This window comes from Acanthopagrus latus, chromosome 12, assembly GCF_904848185.1.
Source record: "Acanthopagrus latus isolate v.2019 chromosome 12, fAcaLat1.1, whole genome shotgun sequence".
Taxonomy (NCBI): Eukaryota; Metazoa; Chordata; class Actinopteri; order Spariformes; family Sparidae; genus Acanthopagrus; species Acanthopagrus latus.
The window spans coordinates 358,269-383,048 of record NC_051050.1 but is presented as its reverse complement, the minus strand read 5'-3'; the positions used below and the strand labels follow the sequence as shown (position 1 = coordinate 383,048).

At 37.9% G+C, this 24,780-nt stretch overlaps 1 protein-coding gene across 3 annotated transcripts in view; it reads right to left on the bottom strand.

Moving 5' to 3' along the window:
- Positions 1-9,726, bottom strand: part of nrg1 (neuregulin 1) — a 55,329-nt gene extending 45,603 nt beyond the window's left edge. For all 3 annotated transcript variants that reach the window (XM_037118094.1, XM_037118096.1, XM_037118097.1), the window contains exons 1-2: positions 6,350-9,726; positions 5,259-6,249 (exon numbers count right to left, since the gene is read on the bottom strand). In XM_037118094.1, coding sequence (XP_036973989.1) covers positions 5,259-5,958 — 700 coding nt within the window. In that variant the 5' untranslated portion in view covers positions 5,959-6,249; positions 6,350-9,726. The remainder of the gene's footprint in view (positions 1-5,258; positions 6,250-6,349) is intronic.
- Positions 9,727-24,780: the final 15,054 nt, after the last annotated feature.

Genomic DNA, 24,780 nt, shown 5'->3' with positions numbered 1-24,780 from the left:
CATTGAAGCTTATTTCCACTAGTTAAAAACAAAAGATTTATGAAAAAAAAAAAAAAAAAAAAATTAAAGCTGTATGAAAAAAAAGTCTTGTTATTTTGTAAAAGTTTGAGCCAGTAATCCTGGCACTATTTTAAGAAGAAATAGAACTGGTATACTTGTAATAGTATATGATGACCTTAAGTGTTTCATAGCTTGAATTTGAGTTTCTTTTCCATTTTCTTTACTGTTCTTGAATGTCCGGCCCCCCTGTAGTCCTTCTCTCGGCTGACTATTCTGCTGGCCCAGCCAGTATTAATAGGAGTTTCATTTATTATTCATTATTCATTGGATGATTCAGCATCTCACAATTTATATCCAATGCCAACATTTAGTGCCAATGCAGGTAATTATGTACCCTTAATGTAGCACAGACTTGCAGGAGACACAGATTTGCATCCTTTTAAAGTAGTTAATAGTTTTCATTTTTAAACAAACTCTGATAGGAGTGCTGCAGATTCTATTGTAGACAAGCAAAATATATATATATTTTTTTTACAATCAGCAACATAAATTGATATATCCTTCCTCCAAAAGCATGAGCAAAGCCAAATTGTTATGTTTATTTGAATCCTGCATTGTTCATATTGATTGATTGTTCATATTCATATTTCAGGTTTATTCTTTTATTTAGGTTTACATACTTTAATTTACAAATAAAACACATTAGTTTTTTCACATGGTGCAGCAGCCCTTTTTACACTGTCTTCAACAGTTTGTTTGAGCCACAGAGTGAGACATCTTGTCCTTGTTCAATCTTTGGTGAGAGTTGCACACACATCACTTAACGACAAGAATGTAGCCAATCAGAGGCAGAGTAGGGCGGGTCATACTGAACAAGGTAGTGTGATCCAAAATAATGTGCCCCAGCTGGTAACCATGGCTGGTTACAAGAACTTTAGAGTGGCAAGACATTATTATTATAAGTATCTTTTATTTCAAAAAGAATGTTTTAACTCATCACAGTAGCAACTGTATGTCTGCTGACTAACTGGATTGTGTATTTTTTATAACATATATATAAACATACATATATATTCATATAACACCTGTTAGATAGTGACGCACATAAGTTAAGAATAAGTTAAGTAAAGGCTCAACTCCAAACCAGCTGTTTTAGGCAGTGCAGTAGAAGTGTTATCTGTGGGAGAGAGTGACTCCCTTTGGTGTGGACTATGGGCTTTTTTCACTTTGCGTGCCTTTTACATGATGCACAAAAATGCCACATAACACAAAAGATCTCTTTGAAGCTGCTGTAAGCATTGCTATTGTTTTAGTTAACTTCCTGTTTTGCACTTAGCAGTCCCCTGTCTATGTAGCCACAGTTGCACAACAGTTGTTCCTTTTCTTTATGGAGTTCTCTGTCCTGATTTGATAAAGTGAGCAGCGATACCAGACAATTACCTTTCTTTCTCTTAATCTGCATAAGCAGGGGAGGGGAGACACAGGTTACTGACCAAACACCCGATTATATTAAGTACTCATATTAACACTTATATTAATATAAAAAAAAACATCACTGACAGCAGCTTTAAAATGTTATCGCCACCAAATAAAAATTGCACAGTGATCAGTAATTGCTCACATCGGCATCCTTGAAACTTTAGCTTTATGTTCTGACAAAACTAGCAACTGTGTGCTAATCAAAGCTACACAGTGTTGCCAAGCAAATGAACCTTTGCATTTGACCATTTCTATTCCATATATATCTATAACACTACCTTGAATGCATGCTAGTCACGCAACACACATACACCAGCATGCCGCCATATAGCTGAGCTATTGCTGCAATCCAAACATACACAAAAAGCCTAATGAAAAAAAAAAACAGAATCATACCTATTTCTCTCGTTATTTAGCTGGTTTTAGATGAGGTGTAATGTTTAGACAGTTACTCTTGACTGTCCCTCAATATTCCAACATTGTTCCAACAGCCCCCGTGGGAGAGGTCACTAGTGACGTGTGGATCGGATTTGATGTCAAATGAATTTGCATCAACAAAAATCATCATCCACCATCTACCTAAAATAATTATTTTTGTGAACTTTTCACTCCACCTCTACTGGTCACTGTAAACTATATTGCCTTTTAAATTATATTGATCAGCGCAGGTTTTCCAGGTGATTTTGTTTTTTTCTGTTGTTCAACGTAGTATTTTTCTTTAAAGATTTACTTTAATGACTCCAGTGGTTGCTTTCTGTAAACAGCCTTGTGGACAGTGATGTCACTGCAGCAAATATCATGGGACATTTTAAAAAGCTCCGTGTAACATTGTGCTTGAAGCTGCACATTATTTTATGTTAGTAGACTCTATTTCTTAATTAACATTGGCTACTGCTCTCTGCTAGCAGGCAGAAGGAGGCACTGAGATGTGGCAAAAAACAAGTTAAGTCACATCCTTTGGACTGGATTGGACTGAATCCAACCCAAGACCCTCACAAAGAACTCCACAATCTGGCAGCAATAAACAACTTCAACAAATCCACAGGCTTGTAAAGGCAATAGAGGGAAGTGGTGAAGATGTCATTTTTCAATAAAAAAAGTAATAAATACATGTAAATTGCAAAAAAAATGTTTTTACCAGATCTCCTTAGACAGGGTAACTATAGTAAAGATGAAAAGACAGAGGAAACTCTGCAGAGGAGACAGCATCAAACGTTTAGCTTTTAGATGAAATACATTTTTTAAGATATTTTGTAACTATCTGCAATGGATAATTGAAAGTCAGTTTCGAGGTGTTACACAATCAATCAATCAATCAATCAATCAATCAATTGCCAATTCACAACAAAAGTCATCTCATGAGACTTTCCAAGCAGGTCTGAACTACCTGCCTTCACACAGCTACCTGTATTACTTGCTTTGGAGGAGAGAAAATTACCTAGATGATGATTAAGAGGCATTTGTAAATTTCACAACCACATTCTAAAGGGGCACATCTTATTACAAGAGACTACTGCACTGACCAATTTTCCAATATGTAGAATTTTCTCAAAAGAAAATTTTAAAAAACAAAAGCATATGAGGTCCAGACATCATGCAAGTCATGCACAGATCATTAAGCCTTTCTCCAAAGGGGAGAAAACCTCATGAATGAATTTGGATCTGATGAGACAGTAATTCACTAACATAAAATGACTAACTAAAATAGATTTAATGCACAATTAATCTGTTTGCAAGATCATCATCATCATCATGACATGCTACATCACTGACTGTGTAGGGCCATACATTGGGGAGACAAAACAACCTCTCCAAAAGACAACACAACAATGTAAACATCTTAGCCATCTCTCATCATGTTGGGTATGTCAAAGCACAGTGCTGTTCTTATCACATGTGCCTGACAGCTGTATTATTAAATATGTTCTTTAATATGACATCTGATGCTGTTACATTTGTTATCTTTTTGTTTATTGCTGACAGTATTATTTGTGACTGAAATCATTTTATATATGGAGTGAAAGCGCTCTTTATGGTAATCTTAGGGGTTTTGATCATGATAGTCATGAATTCTCACAAATTCAGACTTCCTTAAGAATAGGTGGCATTGATTAGGTTAAAACATGTGATTTGTTGTACGTTTGTCAATTGAAGAGAATTTAGGGAATCTGAATTAGAACATCTAAAATGGTTTAGATGAGTAGCCCAGTCACCAGTATAAAATGTTAGAAGTTAATGTCTTCAACAAACCATAAGTACACAATGTGCATATACCATAGGCTATGTTTGATTTTGACATTTGCAAGATACATGTGATATCACATTCACAGTACATGTTTATTACACGACTTTCACTCCAGGAGGTGGAGGAGATGGTTGAGTTACAGGTGACAAGGCTGCGAAGCCAGTGACTGCAGCCTAAGTCTGAGTTCCGAAATTTGTAACTGTGAAACCACTGGATATGTTTGACAAGTGGCCACTGTGTTTCAACATTTGTAAGTGTTAGACCTTTCGTAACTAACAATAAGCATAGTGTTGTGATACTGCATAAGTAAAAAATTAAAAACTGAACCTAGTTTTAACTGATCTTTGAAACAAACTTTGCTAACATTTATTCTGGCAATTGGGTTGACACAACAATATAAATGTGTTCTTCCATGAGACAGACTGAGCCCTCACTGGCTTCCCACCAACAAAGAAATATTAGTTGAATTGCATGACAAGGCACTATATGCACTGGCATGTAAGAACATTGCCTGTACACCAAATGCTTTGGTACTTTGTTGTGAGCAGGTTACTGGTGACAAGCATTTGCCCACTGTTCATTTGAAATAGTCAATTGGTTATTGATCATCTGTCCATGCTGCTGATTAAGAAAGCAGTATACGCCCACACGAAGGAAATGTTTGGAAACTGATGCCCCACACATCACCATCACCTTAGATTAGCTAATATCCACATTCAGTGCACTAAATTAAAGTGATGTAACTACAACCAAAACATCATGTTGGTGAGCCGCTGGCAGACAGACAGTAATAATGGGTTGTTTTTCCCTGAGGCAGAGGAATGGAGGGGGCATCAATTAGCCTCCAGCTAGCTCTGACCTTGAAATGGAGCTCAGGCAGAAAACAGGAAGTCTCCCTGTACCACAGCTTGGAGTGTCAGTTTGTGTCCTGCATCATTTCTCAGTTTTCAGTTTTTCATGACTGGTGTTGTACATCCACACAATTTTAAAATCCTCCATACTGTATGCTCCATATCACCTAATCATTCATAGCACCATAGCATAGTGTGCCTATATTACTGATATGATCTAAAGGGTCATCAATACTTCGACAAGGGACTAAAGGTTAGAAATTAATCATTCACTCTCTGTGGGTTAAAGTAGGCTTGAATAGAATGGTTGTTTTCTACACCTATGTAGGGATATTTTAGAGGCTTAGTCATGGCCTCTATGCTAGACTCTGCAAGTCACAACGTGTCTGCTTTCAGGCGAAGTCCTCACAGCAGACAGTTCCTGGCACAGTTGATGGAACATAGCATTCATGAAATCAACGATGAAACATGAATAAACATTTGACTAGTTTCAATGAAAACACTTAGCTTATCTTTGCAAAGATTACAATGACAGGTTTCACAAGGTGAAGAAGGACTTGTATCCCCTGCTCATAATTACAACCTAAATCGTGGTGTTAGAGGTAAGTTTTTGAACAAAGGACATCTCATATGAAAAGAGAGCTCAATTCCAGTGGTTTTCTGAACAAGGGTTGTGTACTTACAGACTGTTGGGATGATTATGTTGTTTAATTCCTGTGTTGTCTGAGGATGGGGAGTCTGCTTTGAGACGTTGGGACGTTCAGCGTTGTATTTCAGTGTAACAGAGGGATCAGAATGAGTCACTCGGGGAGACTGAAGCACGTACGGCCCTTGTGTAGATTTTTCTTCCACTAACACATTAGGATGTCCTGGGGTAATGGTGGTGGTCAAGGAGACTGTAGCCGGAGATGAATGAGGAATCAACACAGTAAGTCCCAATGTGGGGTCAACTGATGTGATAAGTGGGTCCTGTCCAATGCTTTTAGGATCCAAGTGTGTGGGTGGTTCGTACTCAAAGATCTTATCCACAAAGACCCATTTGAGGCCAGCTGTGCAGAGGGCTAAGCTAAGCAGACAGGCCATGATGGGTAAAATGCAGATTTTCTCAGAGTGCAGGCAGTTGTTAATCTGTTCTATTTCTATGCACACACAGCAGGTTCCTGGCAAGGCCACAATTCCCAAAGCCCCCAAATGCTCCCCATCATCATCACCACCTCCCTCTGCAGTTCCTTCTGCGCCCTCCTCCCCACTCTCACCAGCTGCCTCTATCTCCTCTGGTTTCTCCTTGGGGACATGTCCAGTATCAACAGTAGAGCTGGTGGGGGAAGTCGATCCAGGAGGGGGAGCTGGCCCTGCAGAGAAGTCCTCCGTTCCCTCAGTCATCCTGTCCAACTGCTGGATGAAGGCTTTCCAAAGACTTCAACTATTAACTCAAAGCATCACACAGTGGCTGTCTAGTACCAGTCTCCACTAGTATGTTTTCCATCATGAGGCCACAGACTCGGAGTTGAGATTTCAGAGAGAGGTCAAAATGCTATTCAGAGTCAGTCAAACCTTGTTAACAATCTGGGAGGTATATAGATGGCCTGCTATGCGCCAGGGAAATGAGTTCCTTACTCATGCTGTCTCACAGGAAACACAATCATGAGTCCAAAAAGAGAATCCTCAAATTTGCTGCAAGCAAGAACAAAAAAGATTGCCAGAGATTTAGATTCCTTTAAATGTTCCGCATGGTCTAATGGTGAGCAATGGTGGAATAGTAGCACTCACTCACCTGAGCACTTTGGCAGAATGGGCCGGGTGCAGCTGCAGCAGCTGTAGTGCAGAGGACAGGACAGCCAGGCACTGCAGTGGCAGGAGGGACATGCTGTCTTGTCTGTGGAGCTCCGAGTAGCTGAAAGGCTGAATCATCAGGGAGCGGCAGGTGCCCATCCTCTCAACGCAGCCACAGAAACAGATGAGTAAGGGGAATGAGAGAGCAAGAGAATCATAGCGAGTGGGAGAGAGACGGAGCAAGGGAGGGAGGAGGACGGGGGCTGCAGTAGCACAGAAGGGCAGAAAAGACGGGATACTCCCCTTTTTATTCTCTCTGCCCTCCTCTCTCAATCTTTCCTCTCCAACACGTGAGCAGGGCAGCCTCCCTCTCTGTCTCTCTTCCTGTCTGGTGGTGTGTCCGTGGTCTCTTTGCAGGCTGCTACCAATCCCAGGACAAAGCATCTAGCTAAGCAAGTTCCTAGTTGATCCAATTAGACCGTATGTCAGCGAATCACAGGCAGGCTAACTGCAGTAGCCCTCCCTTCCAGCACCACTCCCCTTTGATTATGCTGATACTAAAGGGTGTGTTTTTTGTCAAGGGGAAGGAGCCAGGAAAGCAGACATATGATCCACCCCAAGAGGATGCTGCCATTGTGTTCTACTCTTCTCACATATCTGCATTCATTAGTGTAATAACATAAAATAAGATATCTATCTATCTATCTATCTATCTATCTATCTATCTATCTATCTATCTATCTATCTATCTATCTATCTATCTATCTATCTGACTTTTTATATGTAAATCCTTATATACTGTCCAGCACAAAACTTTTCGTAATCTTACAAAACACATGTATTCTTTAATCTTCTGCATGACTGAATATAATAATAACGTTGCTTTAAGAACTGATGATGTATTACCTGAGTTATATCTATATACAGTGTACTGTTAAAGAAAATTCTTCAAAGTAACAGACAATTGTCAAAAAAAAGGAAAACTCAAGGATTTTGTACATATATAGGCAAATTGGAAGATGTCCATCAGTGCCAGCGGCTCAGAACTGGCAAAACACCTATCTGTGGAAGACCTGCAGCCAAAACACCATTCCTCTGACGTCTGAACTGTCCCAAATTCATTCTTTGGCATGACAACAACTTCAAACATACAGTTTTAGTCATAAGGAACTACCTTCAGCGAAGGTGTTCTACAAAAGATGATATGGCCACCACAGAGCCCTGATCTCAACATCAAGTCAGTCTGGGATAACATAAACATAAACATAGACATAAGTGATTGAGACACTTCTCCAAGATTTTAAGAATATCCCACCTGCCAAGTACCCTAGGGAACTGCTCACAAGTGTACGGTGACAATCAATGTTGTTCTTAAGGCAAAAGGTAATCACACCTTTTTTTCTGTTTACCCAGTATTGCTCCTGTTTGTTCACTATTAGACTTTTATGGCTCTCTGGGATTTTTCTTAAATGGAATAATGGCACTCTTGGTAACACCTGAGATTTTCATACTGTCACAAGTTGAAGTGCCTGCTGTTTAAACAGCTTCTTTTGTGGTGATTTCTATCTGATATGCAAGATTAAAGGTGGAAATTATATATGCATAATAGTTAAATATATCCCGATGTCTAAAGCCAGAAAGTTCAGAAATGTTCTAGATTCCTTAGTCATACTTCCAACATTTATTTTGGTTTTCAGTTTATCAGATGTAATACATTTTGGATCAGGGATATTGATCCAAAAACTCATACTTCCTCTCACAGCGAGCAAGTGTGACACAAAGCTACAAGACCGTCAATAAATCCCCATCCCCCAACCACACAGTCTAATAGGCTAGAAGGGCAATCTAAAATCTCCTTGGGAGTCAGGGCCTAAACATGATGAAGGCAGTCAGAAAGGTCAGGTCACCACCACTCTGAACATTGACTGTTGACTCAACTGTGAACCTTTCCAATCCTCAGACAGAACTAATACCAGTAATGGTATCTTTGGGAGAGGACTTCCTGTCAGGCCCCTGAATTAGGGACCTTCATATTGATTAACCTCTCAGCAATTTTACCTTCTTTACAGAAAGTGTAACAGACAGATCACGCATGATATATTCAACATGAATGGATGTATGAATAAGGTACAATAAATAGTATGTTTACCTGTATTTACATTCTATTTGCTCTCTATTTCAGTGTAAGCATATAAGCCAAGAATCTCACAATGACATATGCCACCTTTGTCTAAAGCAACCAACACACTCTGATTAGCCACTAGAGCAAGGAGAAACCTTGATGATGAGGTTATGTGACACCATCCCTCATAATCATAAAGCTTACATGGCAGTAAATGTGGAATTGAAAATGAAAATGAATGTAGCGGTAACTCATTCAAAAAATAAATGCTCATGAAAATGTGAAAATAAATGTACAATCAACTAAATACCAACTGTATAATCCAGATATTTATAAACAAAAATACTTCTCAGGCAATTTTGGATTGTCTGTGCCTATTAGAGCACTAACATTACCATTAAGTACTGCAGTGGCTATCATTGAGGTTAATCAGCCATATGCTGTGTCATTGATAGACAGAAGGAGAAAATGGCTGGTTTAAAAAATGGAGAGTAGCCTGTCATGGTTATTAGACTGACACTAATTAGTATTTAGTGCTACTACTAGTAGTAAAAGCTTTAGTAGTAGTAACAGCAGCAGCAACAGTAGTAGCAGGAGTAGGAGTGATAATACTGCTATCAGAAGTACTGAGTATTAATAGGTATAAGAAAAGCTGTAGACATTGTAGTCAAACTAAAAACTGAAGTTTTAGAAGATAAATGTTTGAAAATGTTTGAATTGTTTCTCAATATCCACCTATTAGTGACCTCTGCTTTATACAGACATGGGTCATAAAGTGTCAGTATTCTGTTATATTAAACTACTTGTATATAGGAAATAATTTTAGCTGGCTTCTACTTTGGAAATCCGGAGCATATGTCAGCATTTAACTAGCTGGTGGTTGCATAGTAACTTTATCTAGCTTACTGTAGTCTATAGATGTAAATTTACTCATATTCACAGTCAACTTAGTTTTGGGCCCTGTGTTTGGCACTCACACTGTGCATGTGTTGATGCAGGGAATGTATCATGTAAAGACAAGGATTTATTCTATAATGTGCTGGATACAAAGCTGATCATGCTTTATAATTCATATTTAGCTAGTGGTTCTTTTCCCTATCTATGTCTCAGTTCGTTGTTGTAGTGCTGTAAGTACTACAGTCAAATACAGTGTAGTCTCAAATATAGTTAATTGTGAAACTATTATAAAAGTGTCATTTTACTTGCCTCATCATTCAGCATGATGCCAGGGAGCAAGGGGAGCAAGTGGAAAAAGAGAAAACAGAGAGCACCATCACCAGACACCTCCATCATATATATATATATATATATATATATATATATATATATATATATATATATATATATATATATATACATATATATATATATATATATATATATATATATATATATATATATATATATATATAGTAACTGTAACACAAAAGTATACACTTATATTTAGGTATATAGCCTACCTCAAGAATATAATAACCCTTTTATGTATCTGTTAGAACATTAGTATTCCTATATAGGCTACATGCAGAATATAGGTTATAGATTTATTATGTTTAATATTATTTTCTTATTTGGCCAAAATCTTTGTCCTGTGTTTTATCTTTATCATAATCATGGTCAACTAATTAAAGGCAAAAGTACAAAATCATTAAATGATCAGAAATTTTCAAGTAAAAACTATTAGTATCATTATCGGTATCAGCAATAATGGCCCTGTATTTACTTGGTATCGGATCAATACCAAAATTTGCAGTATCGCCCATCCCTAGTGCATACATCAGTTTCAACAATTGAGCTGAATGTATGAAGTTGTTCTATGGATTGGGCTAGATATGGATCATTGATTAGCACATTTTTTAAGGGGTTGGGTGGGACTGCTTGGCTCTCTTAATGGGCTAGATGGTTGAAGGACTTAAAAATCCTTGACCTATACATCACTATTATGAGAGGTCAAAATGTCAGTTGGAAAGTAGAACATAATAAAAATCAGCATATGACCAACTGAAGTACAAAAGTCCTGTCGCTAATCAGCAATCAAGGTTATGGAATCCAACTTAAAAAAATTTAAATGCAAGATATAATGTAAGGCCTGATAACTAAACAGAAGGTATGTCCAAATGGCAAACAGGAAATGTTTGAAAATCAAACTCAAACTACCATGAATGATACATGAGGTCACATAGACCTTGGTATGTTGGCCAAATAAACAAGGATAAATAGTGGTACAAAACTGAAATCCCAAGTCGTACAAACAGAAATGTAAGGTACTACTATGGAGCCTAAAACAGTGAGAGTGGACTATAGCATAAATAATATCATTGAAAACAATCTTCAAAACTTTTCCTAATTTCACCCCCCCCCCCCCCACATTGTTGGCATTTTTTCAGTGTTACTTTATTGGTGTGGAGAGGAGGGGGCTAAGGGGAGGGCCAAGGACAGTGTGATTTGCACATCAGCATACTAATGAGGAAATATTACTCATGTGGACTGGAGGAGCACACAGCAATCGCTTCAAGGATTTCACTTGAGACTCCCAAACTGCAGGTTTGTTTCTCTCCACTGCTCTCATAAAACCAGGCTGGATTAAAATTCTATTTTAACTTACGTGATTCTGGTCTGACAGAGCTCTATTGGAATAAGGGGCAAAGAGCAATTACTGTCAGGCCTGGACTAAAAAGAAGACTCAGATGCAGAGTAAAGTGACAAAACAGGCTGTGAAATAATTACCTGACTAATCTCAGAACTAGGCAGAAACAATAAAAGAAAACAAAACTCAGAAAAGAAAACCACACCAAAGGTGGGAACTCCACAAGAAAAGAGACAAACAAAACAAAAATCACTCACTAGGAGGAAAACAAAAGACTGCAAGCTGACTACACTATAAAAGGTAAAAAAAAAAAAAATCACTCAAACGAGGAAAGCACAAGGCTATAAAACAAAACTACACTATTAGACAAAGCTATGAAATTTAAACAAATCACAATTGCTCCAAAGGAGTACAGAAAAAAAGCTATAAACTTAAACTGTGAGCTGAGCTGCACTATGAAAATTACAAACACAAAAAAATAACTCTACAAGAAGTAAGGAATTAACAGAAAACTTTAGACTTATTTGTCACTGTCACTTGGTCCAATGCTCAATGCAGCAGGATCTTCCAGCTCGGCAGGCCTGGTCATTTATTCATGAGGGTAGAAGCCAAAACTGCTCCTTGTTCTTTCCTGTAGCAAGAAGTTCATAATTTACTAACTGTGCACAATATCTAACAGTGTCACTGCTACCACAACGAACATGCAATAAGCCTTTTCAAGTATAAATGTAAAGTGAAGTTACATAACAGTTTCATAACCATAATGCCAAGTTGTTACAGTTTAATGAATTCACTAATGGATCTATAGGGTTTTTTTCTTACAGTCAGCTGTCACAAATGAAGGCAACTAATAAATGACAGCAGAGTTAAAATACAGCTGCTAAAATAAAACTGCCATCTTATGATCTTCACGTGTAACGTATATAGATACAGTACATTTACAGCTCACTTTGCAACGCCACAGTAACAAGAAAATAGTGACATCACACAGACTTTTACAGTTTGTGTTGACTTAAGATAACTAAAGATATGTTTCAGTAAACTGACAACTTTAGATGTTACTTACCGGTCTAAAGAAATGTTGCAAGTTCAGGACTTTACCCATCCACAGCTGTCACCAGTACAGTATGGAGATGCTGATTTCCTTTTCCAGCAGCACTTGGTACTTGCCAATAGTGCCAAAACTACTAGTGACTGGTTTGCTGATCATGGTATTATGATTCAAGTGTGGAGGCAGCTCTCCTGTGGATTCTGCAGAGGGCAGTGGAGTCCTGGTTATCTTCTCAGCAGTCTTTACTACTCTCTGCAGGCGTTTGTGGTCAATTGGAGAAGTGCTGCTGTGACATAGTGGGTCAATTATGCTCTCAACAATGCAGCTGTAGAAGTTGCTGAGGATCTCAGGGTACATACCAAAGTTCCTCAGCCTCCTCAGAAAATACAGCTGCTGTTGGGCCCTTTTACCAGCTGTGTGGTGTTGAGTGACCAAGTGTGATCATCACTGATGTGGATGCCCAGGTATTTAAAGCTGCTCTCCCTCTCTACTTCAAGCTTCTGGATGTACAGTGGCTGATGAGGTCTCTTCTTTTTCCTCACATCCGCTATTATCTCCTTCGCCCCTGTTGAGGGTGAGATTGTTGTCCTAACAAAAGGGCTGGAACTGGGGTGAAACATGGGACTGATTACCCAGGGGCCCATTGAGGGAGGGGGCCCTTGAGAGGCCTGAAATAAAAAAAAATGGTTTTTATTTATTTTTTTATTATTATTTCTAAGTAATTAGTGTCATAATTATGAGAGACTTTACTCTGTATAAAGAAAATAGTGGAGGCTGTCTGAGGCCCCTCTCCCCCCTCACAATACATAATGGTTCAGTCCACCCCTGCAGCTGCAGGAGCGGGAAGATGCGTTTCAAAACAGCTTACGGAGCCGAAAGGATGCTGCTCATCAACATGTCTTTACCCAAGTCTTTACCCAGTCTCAGCAGCAGCAGGTTCCTTGTCCTCATCTCATCCCTCATTAAGTGGTGACTGAAAGTTATTATTACAAGTAATCATTTCACATTGAGGTCGTGGACCTTGCAGTAAAAACAGTTCAGTTTTGGAGCCATATTTAGCTCCTTTCCCAGTAAGCTAGAATGACATGTTTGGTATCAGTGGATTCATTTTAGTTTCAAGATTTTTATGATGCTCATGACTTAAATAAATCTTAAAAACCTTCAGAAGACAGTAATGTTAAAAATAGAGCCGAGGTGGAGAATAATTCCAACTTTGAGATCATGGTGATCAACAAGGCAGAGTATAATCAAAATAAACATGTCATTGGAACGGATAGGTCAAGTGCATCATCATCAGCAGCAGCAGCTGCAGCAGCTGTATGTCAGCCCCCTATAAAATAAAAATAGCCTGTAATCCATATTTATTTCAGAATGAGTTCCATGTATCAAAAACAGTTCTGAAATAAAAAGAGCATATGTATGTGTATATATAACTAGAAAAATTTGTATTTCCTACGAAAATACAGTGTGAATGCTGAAGGCTGAAACGCTATTGGAAATCTGCTGAACGTCCTGCCGAACAGTTGAAAAAGTGGAAAAGCCGGAAAAGTTGCAAAGTTAAAGGCCGAAAGAGCTTAAAAAGTTCAACATATTGATAGTTGAACAGTTCCATAGCTGAACATGAAGCAGAATATTTTCAAGGGGTTAAAAAGGCAGAATGATGAATATCTGTAAAGGCTAAAAAGCTGTAGAGTAAGAGAGCTGAAAGAGATTGAAAAGGTGAAAAAAGAGTGAACAGGCCAAAAAGTTGTATATTGAGAGGGCAGAAGGAGCGTAGAAAGGTGAAAAAAGACTGAAAAGGTGGAAAGTTAAAGGCAGGAAGAGCTTAAAAAGGGTGAAAACGACAGAAAAGGTGGAAAATTAAAGCAAGAAATAGCTTGAAAAGGTGAAAAAAGACTGAAAAGGTAGAAAGTAAAAGGCAGAAAGAGTTAAAAAGGTGAAAAAAGTCTGAAAAGGTGGAAAATTAAAGCAAGAACGAGTCTAAAAAGGTGAGAAAAGTCAGAAAAAGGAGAAAAGGGGTGAAAAAAGACTGAAAAGGTAGAAAGTTAAAGGCAGGAAGAGATTAAAAAGGTGAAAAAGACTGAAACGGTGGAAAATTAAAGCAAGAAAGAGCTTAAAAAGGTGAGAAAAGTCAGAAAAGGTTCAAAGTTAAAGGCAGAGAGAGCTTAAAATGGCTGCATCGTCTATGTCAAGGAAAAGATGTAGGATCCAAATCAAGCTGCAGAGAAGTCTTTCTCCAGATTTTCCAGCTGTTCATCACTCTAAAGATGATGTCACACACTGTAACTCAGGCACCACACACACATTCTTGAGATACACACGCTGGAGAAGTATCAGAGACAGAGATGATGAGGTCCCCATGAGAATGAATGGGAAAAGTCCTCCCAAACCCCTGCGATTTTAGAAAAAACTTTAATGTTTAGGGCAAAAATATCTGTATGGTGAGCAAGTAGAGACATGGCCGAACTCAGTCATGTTGTTTTTATTTCTGGAAAGTGAGAAATGAGGGCACAAACGCGAGAGAGAGAACAGGTACCGTCTGCTTTTCACCAGAAATTTTGGCTCAAAATTAACATTGCGGCTTATGGGAGAGCTGTTGGACTTCTTGTCGCTCTCGGGCTTCTAAATCCAAAACCGTAAGTCCCACATCTGAAATAAGACCATCAGCTGAAAGCCAACAAGATTTCCTACATTTCTTTGCATATATTGTCTATGTCAAGTAAAAGATGTGGGAACCATATTGAGCTGAAGAGAATTTTTTTCCCGTTTTTGGTGCTGCTCTACACTCTGGGCTGCGGCAGTTGATGATGTCACGCACTCTAGCCGACGCAATACACACCCATTATAAAATCAGAAGAGTACCTAAAACGGCTCAAAACTCAAACTGCGATGATTTCAAAACCGTACAAGATTTTTAACAACTGAATACACCGGTAATAGTTCAAGGTCTTGTGAGTGTTTTAAAGTTTGAATGGTGTCTCTAGCTGAATGTATGAGGGAGAAGAAGAGGTTGAAAGACGATGAGTTTTGAAGAGAATTTGAAGCTTTTCCCATTTGCGGCAATGTTAAATTTTTTTTAGAAAAAGCTAAATATTTGAAAAAGTTGAAAGGTTGAAAAGCTGAAGATTACAAGGTTGAAAGAGCCTAAAAAGCTGAACATTTTAATATTTGAACGGTTTCTATAGCTGAAGGTATGCTGAAGTTATAGCAGAATGAAATCTGAAAAAATCCCCATAAGGATGAATGGGAAAAATTTAGCAGAAAAAGCTGAATATTTCCAAAAGTATAAAAGGTAGAAAAATGAAAAAAAGACGCCATCATGTCCTAAAAAAGCCGAACATTTTGATGGTTGAATGGTTTCAATAGCTCAAAATTTGAAGGAGTAGAAGAGAGCCAAAAAACGTACGGAATCTTGAATAATAACTAGAAAAATTGTATTTCCTGCGAAAATACAGTGTGAATGCTGAAGGCTGAAACGCTCTTGGAAATCTGCTGAACGTCCTGGCGAAATGTTGAAAAAGTCGAAAAGCCGGAAAAGTTGCAAAGTTAAAGGCCGAAAGAGCTTAAAAAGTTGAACATATTGATAGTTGAACAGTTCCATAGCTGCACAGGAAGCGGAATGGTTGAAGCAGTTGAAATTACAGAAAGATGAATATTTTAAGAAGATGAAGAGACAGGAAGGTTGAAGAGGGCTGAAAGAGTTTAAAAAGTGTAACAATTTCATAGCTGAACATGAAGTTGAATGTTTGAAGGAGTTGAAAAGGCAGGAAGATGAATATCTGAAAAGTTTGAAAAGCTGTAGCTTAAGAGGGCTGAACGAGCTTAAAAATGTGAAAAAAGACTGAAAAGGCCAAAAAGTTGTAGAGTAAGAGGGAAGAACGAGCTTAAAAAGGTGAGAGAGGGTTGAAAAGGTGAGAGGATAAAGGCATAAAGAGCTTAAAATGGTTGCACACATGCTGGAGCAGGAGCAGAGCCAAAGATGAAAATGTCCCCATAAGGATGAAAGGGAAAACGCCTGACAAACTCCTGCGATCTTTGAAAAAACTGTAGTGGTTATGGTCAAAATATTTATTTAATGAGTAACAGGAGACATTGTTAAACGAAGTGATGTTGTTTATATTTCTGGAAAGAATATTTTAAAAAGATCAAAAGACAGAAAGTCCAATATCTGAAGAGGTTGAAAAGCTGTAGCTTAAGAGGGTAGAACGAGCTTAAAAAGGTGAAAAAAGACTGGAAAGGCAGAAAGATTGTAGAGTCAGAGGGCAGAAGGAGCCTAAAAAGGTGGAAAAAAGGTTGAAGAGGTGAAAGGATAAAGGCATAAAGAGCTTAAAATGTTTGCACACATGCTGGAGCAGGAGCAGAGCCAAAGATGAAAATTTCGCCATAAGGATGAATGGGAAAACGCCTGACAAACTCCTGCGACTTTTGAAAAAAATGTAATGGTTATGGCCAAAATATTTATATATTATAAAGTTGGAATGGTGTCTCTAGCTCAAAGTATGAAGGACAGGAAGAGGTGCAAAGTCGATGACTTTGGAAGAGGATTTGAAGATTTTCCCATTTACTTCAGTGTTAAATTTTGTTTAGAAAAAGCCGAATTTCTAAAGAAGTTGAAAAGTTAAAAAGCAAAAAAGTACAAGGTTGGAATAGCTTAAAAAGTTGAACATTTTAATAGCTGAATGGCTTCTTTAGCTTAAAGTATGCAGAAGTTATAGCAGGATGAAATTTGAAAAATTCCCCATAAGGATGAATGGGAAAACGCCTCCCAAACGCCTTCGATTTGAAAGAAAACTGTAATGGTTGTAGCTGAAATATCTATATGGTGAGTGAGAGGAGGAGTTGCTGAACGCGGTCATGTTGTTTTTATTTCTGGAAAGTGAGAAATGAAGGCACAGAAGCGAGAGAGAGAAAAGGTACCGTCTGCTCTTCAGCAGAAATTTTGGCTCAAAATTAACATTGCGGCTTATGGAGGAACTGTTGGACTTCTTGTCGCTCTCGGGCTTCTAGATCCAAAACCGTAAGTCCCACATCTGAAATAAGACCATCAGATGAAAGCCCACAAGATTTCCTACATTTCTATGCATATATTGTCTATGTCAAGTAAAAGATGTGGGAACCAAATTGAGCTGAAGAGAATTGTTCTCCCTTTTTTCCCAGCTGTTCTACACTCTGGGCTGCGGCAGTTGGTGCGCGCTCACTCTAGCTGACGCAATACACACCCATTATAAAATGAGAAGAGGAGCTAAAAATCCTTCAAACTCAAACTGCGATGATTTCAAAACCATACAAGATTTTAAAAAACTGAATACAGTGCAAATAGTTCAAGGCGTTGTGAGTATTTTAAAGTTTGAATGGTGTCTCTAGCTCAAGGTATGAGGGAGAAGAAGAGGTTGAAAGTCGAGGAGTTTTGAAGAGGATTTGAAGCTTTTCCCATTTGTGGCAATGTTAAATTTTTTTTAAACAAAGCTTAATATTTGAAAAAGTTGAAAGGTTGAAAAGTTGAAAAGCACAAGGTTGAAAGAGCTTAAAAAGCTGAACATTTTCATGTTTGAATGGTTTCTATAGCTGAAGGTATGCTGAAGTTATAGCAGAATGAAATTTGAAAAAATCCCCATAAGGATGAATGGGAAAAATTTAGCAGAAAAAGCTGAATATTAGCAAAAGTATAAAAGGTAGAAAAAAGAAAAATAGACGCCATCATGTCCTAAAAAAGCTGAACATTTTGATGGTTGAATGGTTTCTGTAGCACAAAGTTTGTAGAAGGAGAAGCGAGCCAAAAAACGTACGGAAGAATAATAATAAATTCCAGAAGAACACTAGAAAAATTGTATTTCCTGCGAAAATACAGTGTGAATGCTGAAGGCTGAAACGCTCTTGGAAATCTGCTGAACGTCCTGGCGAAATGTTGAAAAAGTCGAAAAGCCGGAAAAGTTGCAAAGTTAAAGGCCGAAAGAGCTTAAAAAGTTGAACATATTGATAGTTGAACAGTTCCATAGCTGCACAGGAAGCGGAATGGTTGAAGCAGTTGAAATTACAGAAAGATGAATATTTTAAGAAGATGAAGAGACAGGAAGGTTGAAGAGGGCTGAAAGAGTTTAAAAAGTGTAACAATTTCATAGCTGAACATGAAGTTGAATGTTTGAAGGAGTTAAAAAGGCAGGAAGATGAATATCTGAAAAGTTTGAAAAGCTGTAGCTTAAGAGGGCTGAACGAGCTTAAAAATGTGAAAAAAGACTGGAAAGGCAGAAAGATTGTAGAGTAAGAGGGCAGAAGGAGCCTAAAAAGGTGGAAAAAAGGTTGAAGAGGTGAAAGGATAAAGGCATAAAGAGCTTAAAATGTTTGCACACATGCTGGAGCAGGAGCAGAGCCAAAGATGAAAATGTCGCCATAAGGATGAATGGGAAAACGCCTGACAAACTCCTGCGACTTTTGAAAAAACTGTAATGGTTATGGCCAAAATATTTTTATATTATAAAGTTGGAATGGTGTCTCTAGCTCAAAGTATGAAGGACAGGAAGAGGTGCAAAGTCGATGACTTTGGAAGAGGATTTGAAGATTTTCCCATTCACTTCAGTGTTAAATTTTGTTTAGAAAAAGCCTTGGAATAGCTTAAAAAGTTGAACATTTTAATAGTTGAATGGTTTCTTTAGCTTAAAGTATGCAGAAGTTATAGCAGAATGAAATTTGAAAAATTCCCCATAAGGATGAATGGGAAAACGCCTCCCAAACGCCTCCGATTTGAAAGAAAACTGTAATGGTTGTAGCTGAAATATCTATATGGTGAGTGAGAGGAGGAGTTGCTGAACGCGGTCATGTTGTTTTTATTTCTGGAAAGTGAGAAATGAAGGCACAGAAGCGAGAGAGAGAAAAGGTACCATCTGCTCTTCAGCAGAAATTTTGGCTCAAAATTAACATTGCGGCTTATGGAGGAACTGTTGGACTTCTTGTCGCTCTCGGGCTTCTAGATCCAAAACCGTAAGTCCCACATCTGAAATAAGACCATCAGATGAAAGCCCACAATATTTCCTACATTTCTATGCATATATTGTCTATGTCAAGTAAAAGATGTGGGAACCAAATCGAGCTGAAGAGAATTTTTCTCCCTTTTTTCCCAGCTGTTCTACACTCTGGGCTGCGGCAGTTGGTGCGCGCTCACTCTAGCTGACGCAATACACACCCATTATAAAATGAGATGAGGAGCTAAAAATCCTTCAAACTCAAACTGCGATGATTTCAAAACCATACAAGATTTTAAAAAACTGAATACAGTGCAAATAGTTCAAGGCGTTGTGAGTATTTTAAAGTTTGAATGGTGTCTCTAGCTCAAGGTATGAGGGAAAAGAAGAGGTTGTAAGTCGAGGAGTTTTGAAGAGGATTTGAAGCTTTTCCCATTTGCGGCAATGTTAAAATTTTTTTAAACAAAGCTTAATATTTGAAAAAGTTGAAAGGTTGAAAAGTTGAAAAGCACAAGGTTGAAAGAGCTTAAAAAGCTGAACATTTTCATGTTTGAATGGTTTCTATAGCTGAAGGTATGCTGAAGTTATAGCAGAATGAAATTTGAAAAAATCCCCATAAGGATGAATGGGAAAAATTTAGCAGAAAAAGCTGAATATTAGCAAAAGTAGAAAAGGTAGAAAAAAGAAAAATAGACGCCATCATGTCCTAAAAAAGCTGAACATTTTGATGGTTGAATGGTTTCTGTAGCAAAAAGTTTGTAGAAGGAGAAGCGAGCCAAAAAACGTACGGAAGAATAATAATAAATTCCAGAAGAACAATAGTGTGAATGCTGACTCAGCATTCACACTAACTAGAAAAATTGTATTTCCTGCGAAAATACAGTGTGAATGCTGCAGGCTGAAACGCTCTCGGAAATCTGCTGAACGACCTGGCGAAAAGTTGAAAAATTCGAAAAGCTGGAAAAAAAAGTTGAACATGTTGATAGTTGAACAGTTCCATAGCTGAACAGGAAGCGGAATGGTTGAAGGAGTTGAAATGGCAGAAAGATGAATATTTCAAGAAGAAGAGACAGGAAAGTTGACGAGGGCTGAAAGAGTTTAAAAAGTGGAACGTTTTCATAGCTGAACATGAAGTTGAATGTTTGAAGGAGTTGAAAAGGCAGGAAGATGAATATCTGAAAAGGTTGAAAAGCTGTAGCTTAAGAGGGCAGAACGAGCATCAAAATGTGAAAAAAGACTGAAAAGGCCAAAAAGTTGTAGAGTAAGAGGGCAGCAAGAGCTTTAAAAGGTGAGAAAGGGTTGAAAAGGTGAAAGGATAAAGGCATAAAGAGCTTAAAATGTTTGCACACATGCTGGAGCAGGAGCAGAGCCAAAGATGAAAATGTCGCCATAAGGATGAATGGGAAAACGCCTGACAAACTCCTGCGACTTTTGAAAAAAATGTAATGGTTATGGCCAAAATATTTATATATTATAAAGTTGGAATGGTGTCTCTAGCTCAAAGTATGAAGGACAGGAAGAGGTGCAAAGTCGATGACTGTGGAAGAGGATTTGAAGATTTTCCCATTTACTTCAGTGTTAAATTTTGTTTAGAAAAAGCCGAATTTCTAAAGAAGTTGAAAAGTTAAAAAGCAAAAAAGTACAAGGTTGGAATAGCTTAAAAAGTTGAACATTTTAATAGCTGAATGGCTTCTTTAGCTTAAAGTATGCAGAAGTTATAGCAGGATGAAATTTGAAAAATTCCCCATAAGGATGAATGGGAAAACGCCTCCCAAACGCCTCCGATTTGAAAGAAAACTGTAATGGTTGTAGCTGAAATATCTATATGGTGAGTGAGAGGAGGAGTTGCTGAACGCGGTCATGTTGTTTTTATTTCTGGAAAGTGAGAAATGAAGGCACAGAAGCGAGAGAGAGAAAAGGTACCGTCTGCTCTTCAGCAGAAATTTTGGCTCAAAATTAACATTGCGGCTTATGGAGGAACTGTTGGACTTCTTGTCGCTCTCGGGCTTCTAGATCCAAAACCGTAAGTCGCACATCTGAAATAAGACCATCACATGAAAGCCCACAAGATTTCCTACATTTCTATGCATATATTGTCTATGTCAAGTAAAAGATGTGGGAACCAAATCGAGCTGAAGAGAATTTTTCTCCCTTTTTTCCCAGCTGTTCTACACTCTGGGCTGCGGCAGTTGGTGCGCGCTCACTCTAGCTGACGCAATACACACCCATTATAAAATGAGAAGAGGAGCTAAAAATCCTTCAAACTCAAACTGCGATGATTTCAAAACCATACAAGATTTTAAAAAACTGAATACAGTGCAAATAGTTCAAGGCGTTGTGAGTATTTTAAAGTTTGAATGGTGTCTCTAGCTCAAGGTATGAGGGAGAAGAAGAGGTTGAAAGTCGAGGAGTTTTGAAGAGGATTTGAAGCTTTTCCCATTTGCGGCAATGTTAAATTTTTTTTAAACAAAGCTTAATATTTGAAAAAGTTGAAAGGTTGAAAAGTTGAAAAGCACAAGGTTGAAAGAGCTTAAAAAGCTGAACATTTTCATGTTTGAATGGTTTCTATAGCTGAAGGTATGCTGAAGTTATAGCAGAATGAAATTTGAAAAAATCCCCATAAGGATGAATGGGAAAAATTTAGCAGAAAAAGCTGAATATTAGCAAAAGTATAAAAGGTAGAAAAAAGAAAAATAGACGCCATCATGTCCTAAAAAAGCTGAACATTTTGATGGTTGAATGGTTTCTGTAGCACAAAGTTTGTAGAAGGAGAAGCGAGCCAAAAAACGTACGGAAGAATAATAATAAATTCCAGAAGAACAATAGTGTGAATGCTGACTCAGCATTCACACTAACTAGAAAAATTGTATTTCCTGCGAAAATACAGTGTGAATGCTGAAGGCTGAAACGCTCTTGGAAATCTGCTGAACGTCCTGGCGAAATGTTGAAAAAGTCGAAAAGCCGGAAAAGTTGCAAAGTTAAAGGCCGAAAGAGCTTAAAAAGTTGAACATATTGATAGTTGAACAGTTCCATAGCTGCACAGGAAGCGGAATGGTTGAAGCAGTTGAAATTACAGAAAGATGAATATTTTAAGAAGATGAAGAGACAGGAAGGTTGAAGAGGGCTGAAAGAGTTTAAAAAGTGTAACAATTTCATAGCTGAACATGAAGTTGAATGTTTGAAGGAGTTGAAAAGGCAGGAAGATGAATATCTGAAAAGTTTGAAAAGCTGTAGCTTAAGAGGGCTGAACGAGCTTAAAAATATGAAAAAAGATTGAAAAGGCCAAAAAGTTGTAGAGTATGAGGGAAGAATGAGCTTAAAAAGGTGAGAAAGGGTTGAAAAGGTGAGAGGATAAAGGAAGAAAGAGCTTAAAATGGTTGCACACATGCTGGAGCAGGAGCAGAGCCAAAGATGAAAATGTCCCCATAAGGATGAATGGGAAAAAGCCTGACAAACTCCTGCAATCTTTGAAAAAACTGTAATGGTTATGGTCAAAATATTTATTTAATGAGTAACAGGAGACATTGTTAAACGAAGTGATGTTGTTTATATTTCTGGAAAGAATATTTTAAAAAGATCAAAAGGCAGAAAGTCCAATATCTGAAGAGGTTGAAAAGCTGTAGCTTAAGAGGGCAGAACGAGCTTAAAAAGGTGAAAAAAGACTGGAAAGGCAGAAAGATTGTAGAGTAAGAGGGCAGAAAGAGCTTAAAAAGGTGGAAAAAAGGTTGAAGAGGTGAAAGGATAAAGGCATAAAGAGCTTAAAATGTTTGCACACATGCTGGAGCAGGAGCAGAGCCAAAGATGAAAATGTCCCCATAAGGATGAATGGGAAAACGCCTGACAAACTCCTGCGACTTTTGAAAAAACTGTAATGGTTATGGCCAAAATATTTTTATATTATAAAGTTGGAATGGTGTCTCTAGCTCAAAGTATGAAGGACAGGAAGAGGTGCAAAGTCGATGACTTTGGAAGAGGATTTGAAGATTTTCCCATTCACTTCAGTGTTAAATTTTGTTTAGAAAAAGCCGAATTTCTAAAGAAGTTGAAAAGTTAAAAAGCAAAAAAGTACAAGGTTGGAATAGCTTAAAAAGTTGAACATTTTAATAGTTGAATGGTTTCTTTAGCTTAAAGTATGCAGAAGTTATAGCAGAATGAAATTTGAAAAATTCCCCATAAGGATGAATGGGAAAACGCCTCCCAAACGCCTCCGATTTGAAAGAAAACTGTAATGGTTGTAGCTGAAATATCTATATGGTGAGTGAGAGGAGGAGTTGCTGAACGCGGTCATGTTGTTTTTATTTCTGGAAAGTGAGAAATGAAGGCACAGAAGCGAGAGAGAGAAAAGGTACCATCTGCTCTTCAGCAGAAATTTTGGCTCAAAATTAACATTGCGGCTTATGGAGGAACTGTTGGACTTCTTGTCGCTCTCGGGCTTCTAGATCCAAAACCGTAAGTCCCACATCTGAAATAAGACCGTCAGATGAAAGCCCACAATATTTCCTACATTTCTATGCATATATTGTCTATGTCAAGTAAAAGATGTGGGAACCAAATCGAGCTGAAGAGAATTTTTCTCCCTTTTTTCCCAGCTGTTCTACACTCTGGGCTGCGGCAGTTGGTGCGCGCTCACTCTAGCTGACGCAATACACACCCATTATAAAATGAGATGAGGAGCTAAAAATCCTTCAAACTCAAACTGCGATGATTTCAAAACCATACAAGATTTTAAAAAACTGAATACAGTGCAAATAGTTCAAGGCGTTGTGAGTATTTTAAAGTTTGAATGGTGTCTCTAGCTCAAGGTATGAGGGAGAAGAAGAGGTTGTAAGTCGAGGAGTTTTGAAGAGGATTTGAAGCTTTTCCCATTTGCGGCAATGTTAAATTTTTTTTAAACAAAGCTTAATATTTGAAAAAGTTGAAAGGTTGAAAAGTTGAAAAGCACAAGGTTGAAAGAGCTTAAAAAGCTGAACATTTTCATGTTTGAATGGTTTCTATAGCTGAAGGTATGCTGAAGTTATAGCAGAATGAAATTTGAAAAAATCCCCATAAGGATGAATGGGAAAAATTTAGCAGAAAAAGCTGAATATTAGCAAAAGTATAAAAGGTAGAAAAAAGAAAAATAGACGCCATCATGTCCTAAAAAAGCTGAACATTTTGATGGTTGAATGGTTTCTGTAGCAAAAAGTTTGTAGAAGGAGAAGCGAGCCAAAAAACGTACGGAAGAATAATAATAAATTCCAGAAGAACAATAGTGTGAATGCTGACTCAGCATTCACACTAAATAGTGTGAATGCTGACTCAGCATTCACACTAACTAGAAAAATTTGTATTTCCTGCGAAAATACAATGTGAATGCTGAAGGCTTAACCGCTCTTGAAAATCTGCTGAACGTCCTGGCGAAAAGTTGAAAAAGTCGAAAAGCTGGAAAAGATGCAAAGTTAAAGGCCGAAAGAGCTTAAAAAGTTGAACATATTGATAGTTGAACAGGAAGCGGAATGGTTGAAGGAGTTGAAATGACAGAGAGATGAATATTTTAAGAAGATGAATAGACAGAAAAGTTGAAGAGGGCTGAAAGAGTTTAAAAAATGTAACATTTTCATAGCTGAACATGAAGTTGAATGTTTGAAGGAGTTGCATATGCATATGTTGAAGGACCCCAGCCTTCTCAGGAAGTACAGACGGCTCTGTCCTTTCCTGTGTACAGCGTCCATGTTTG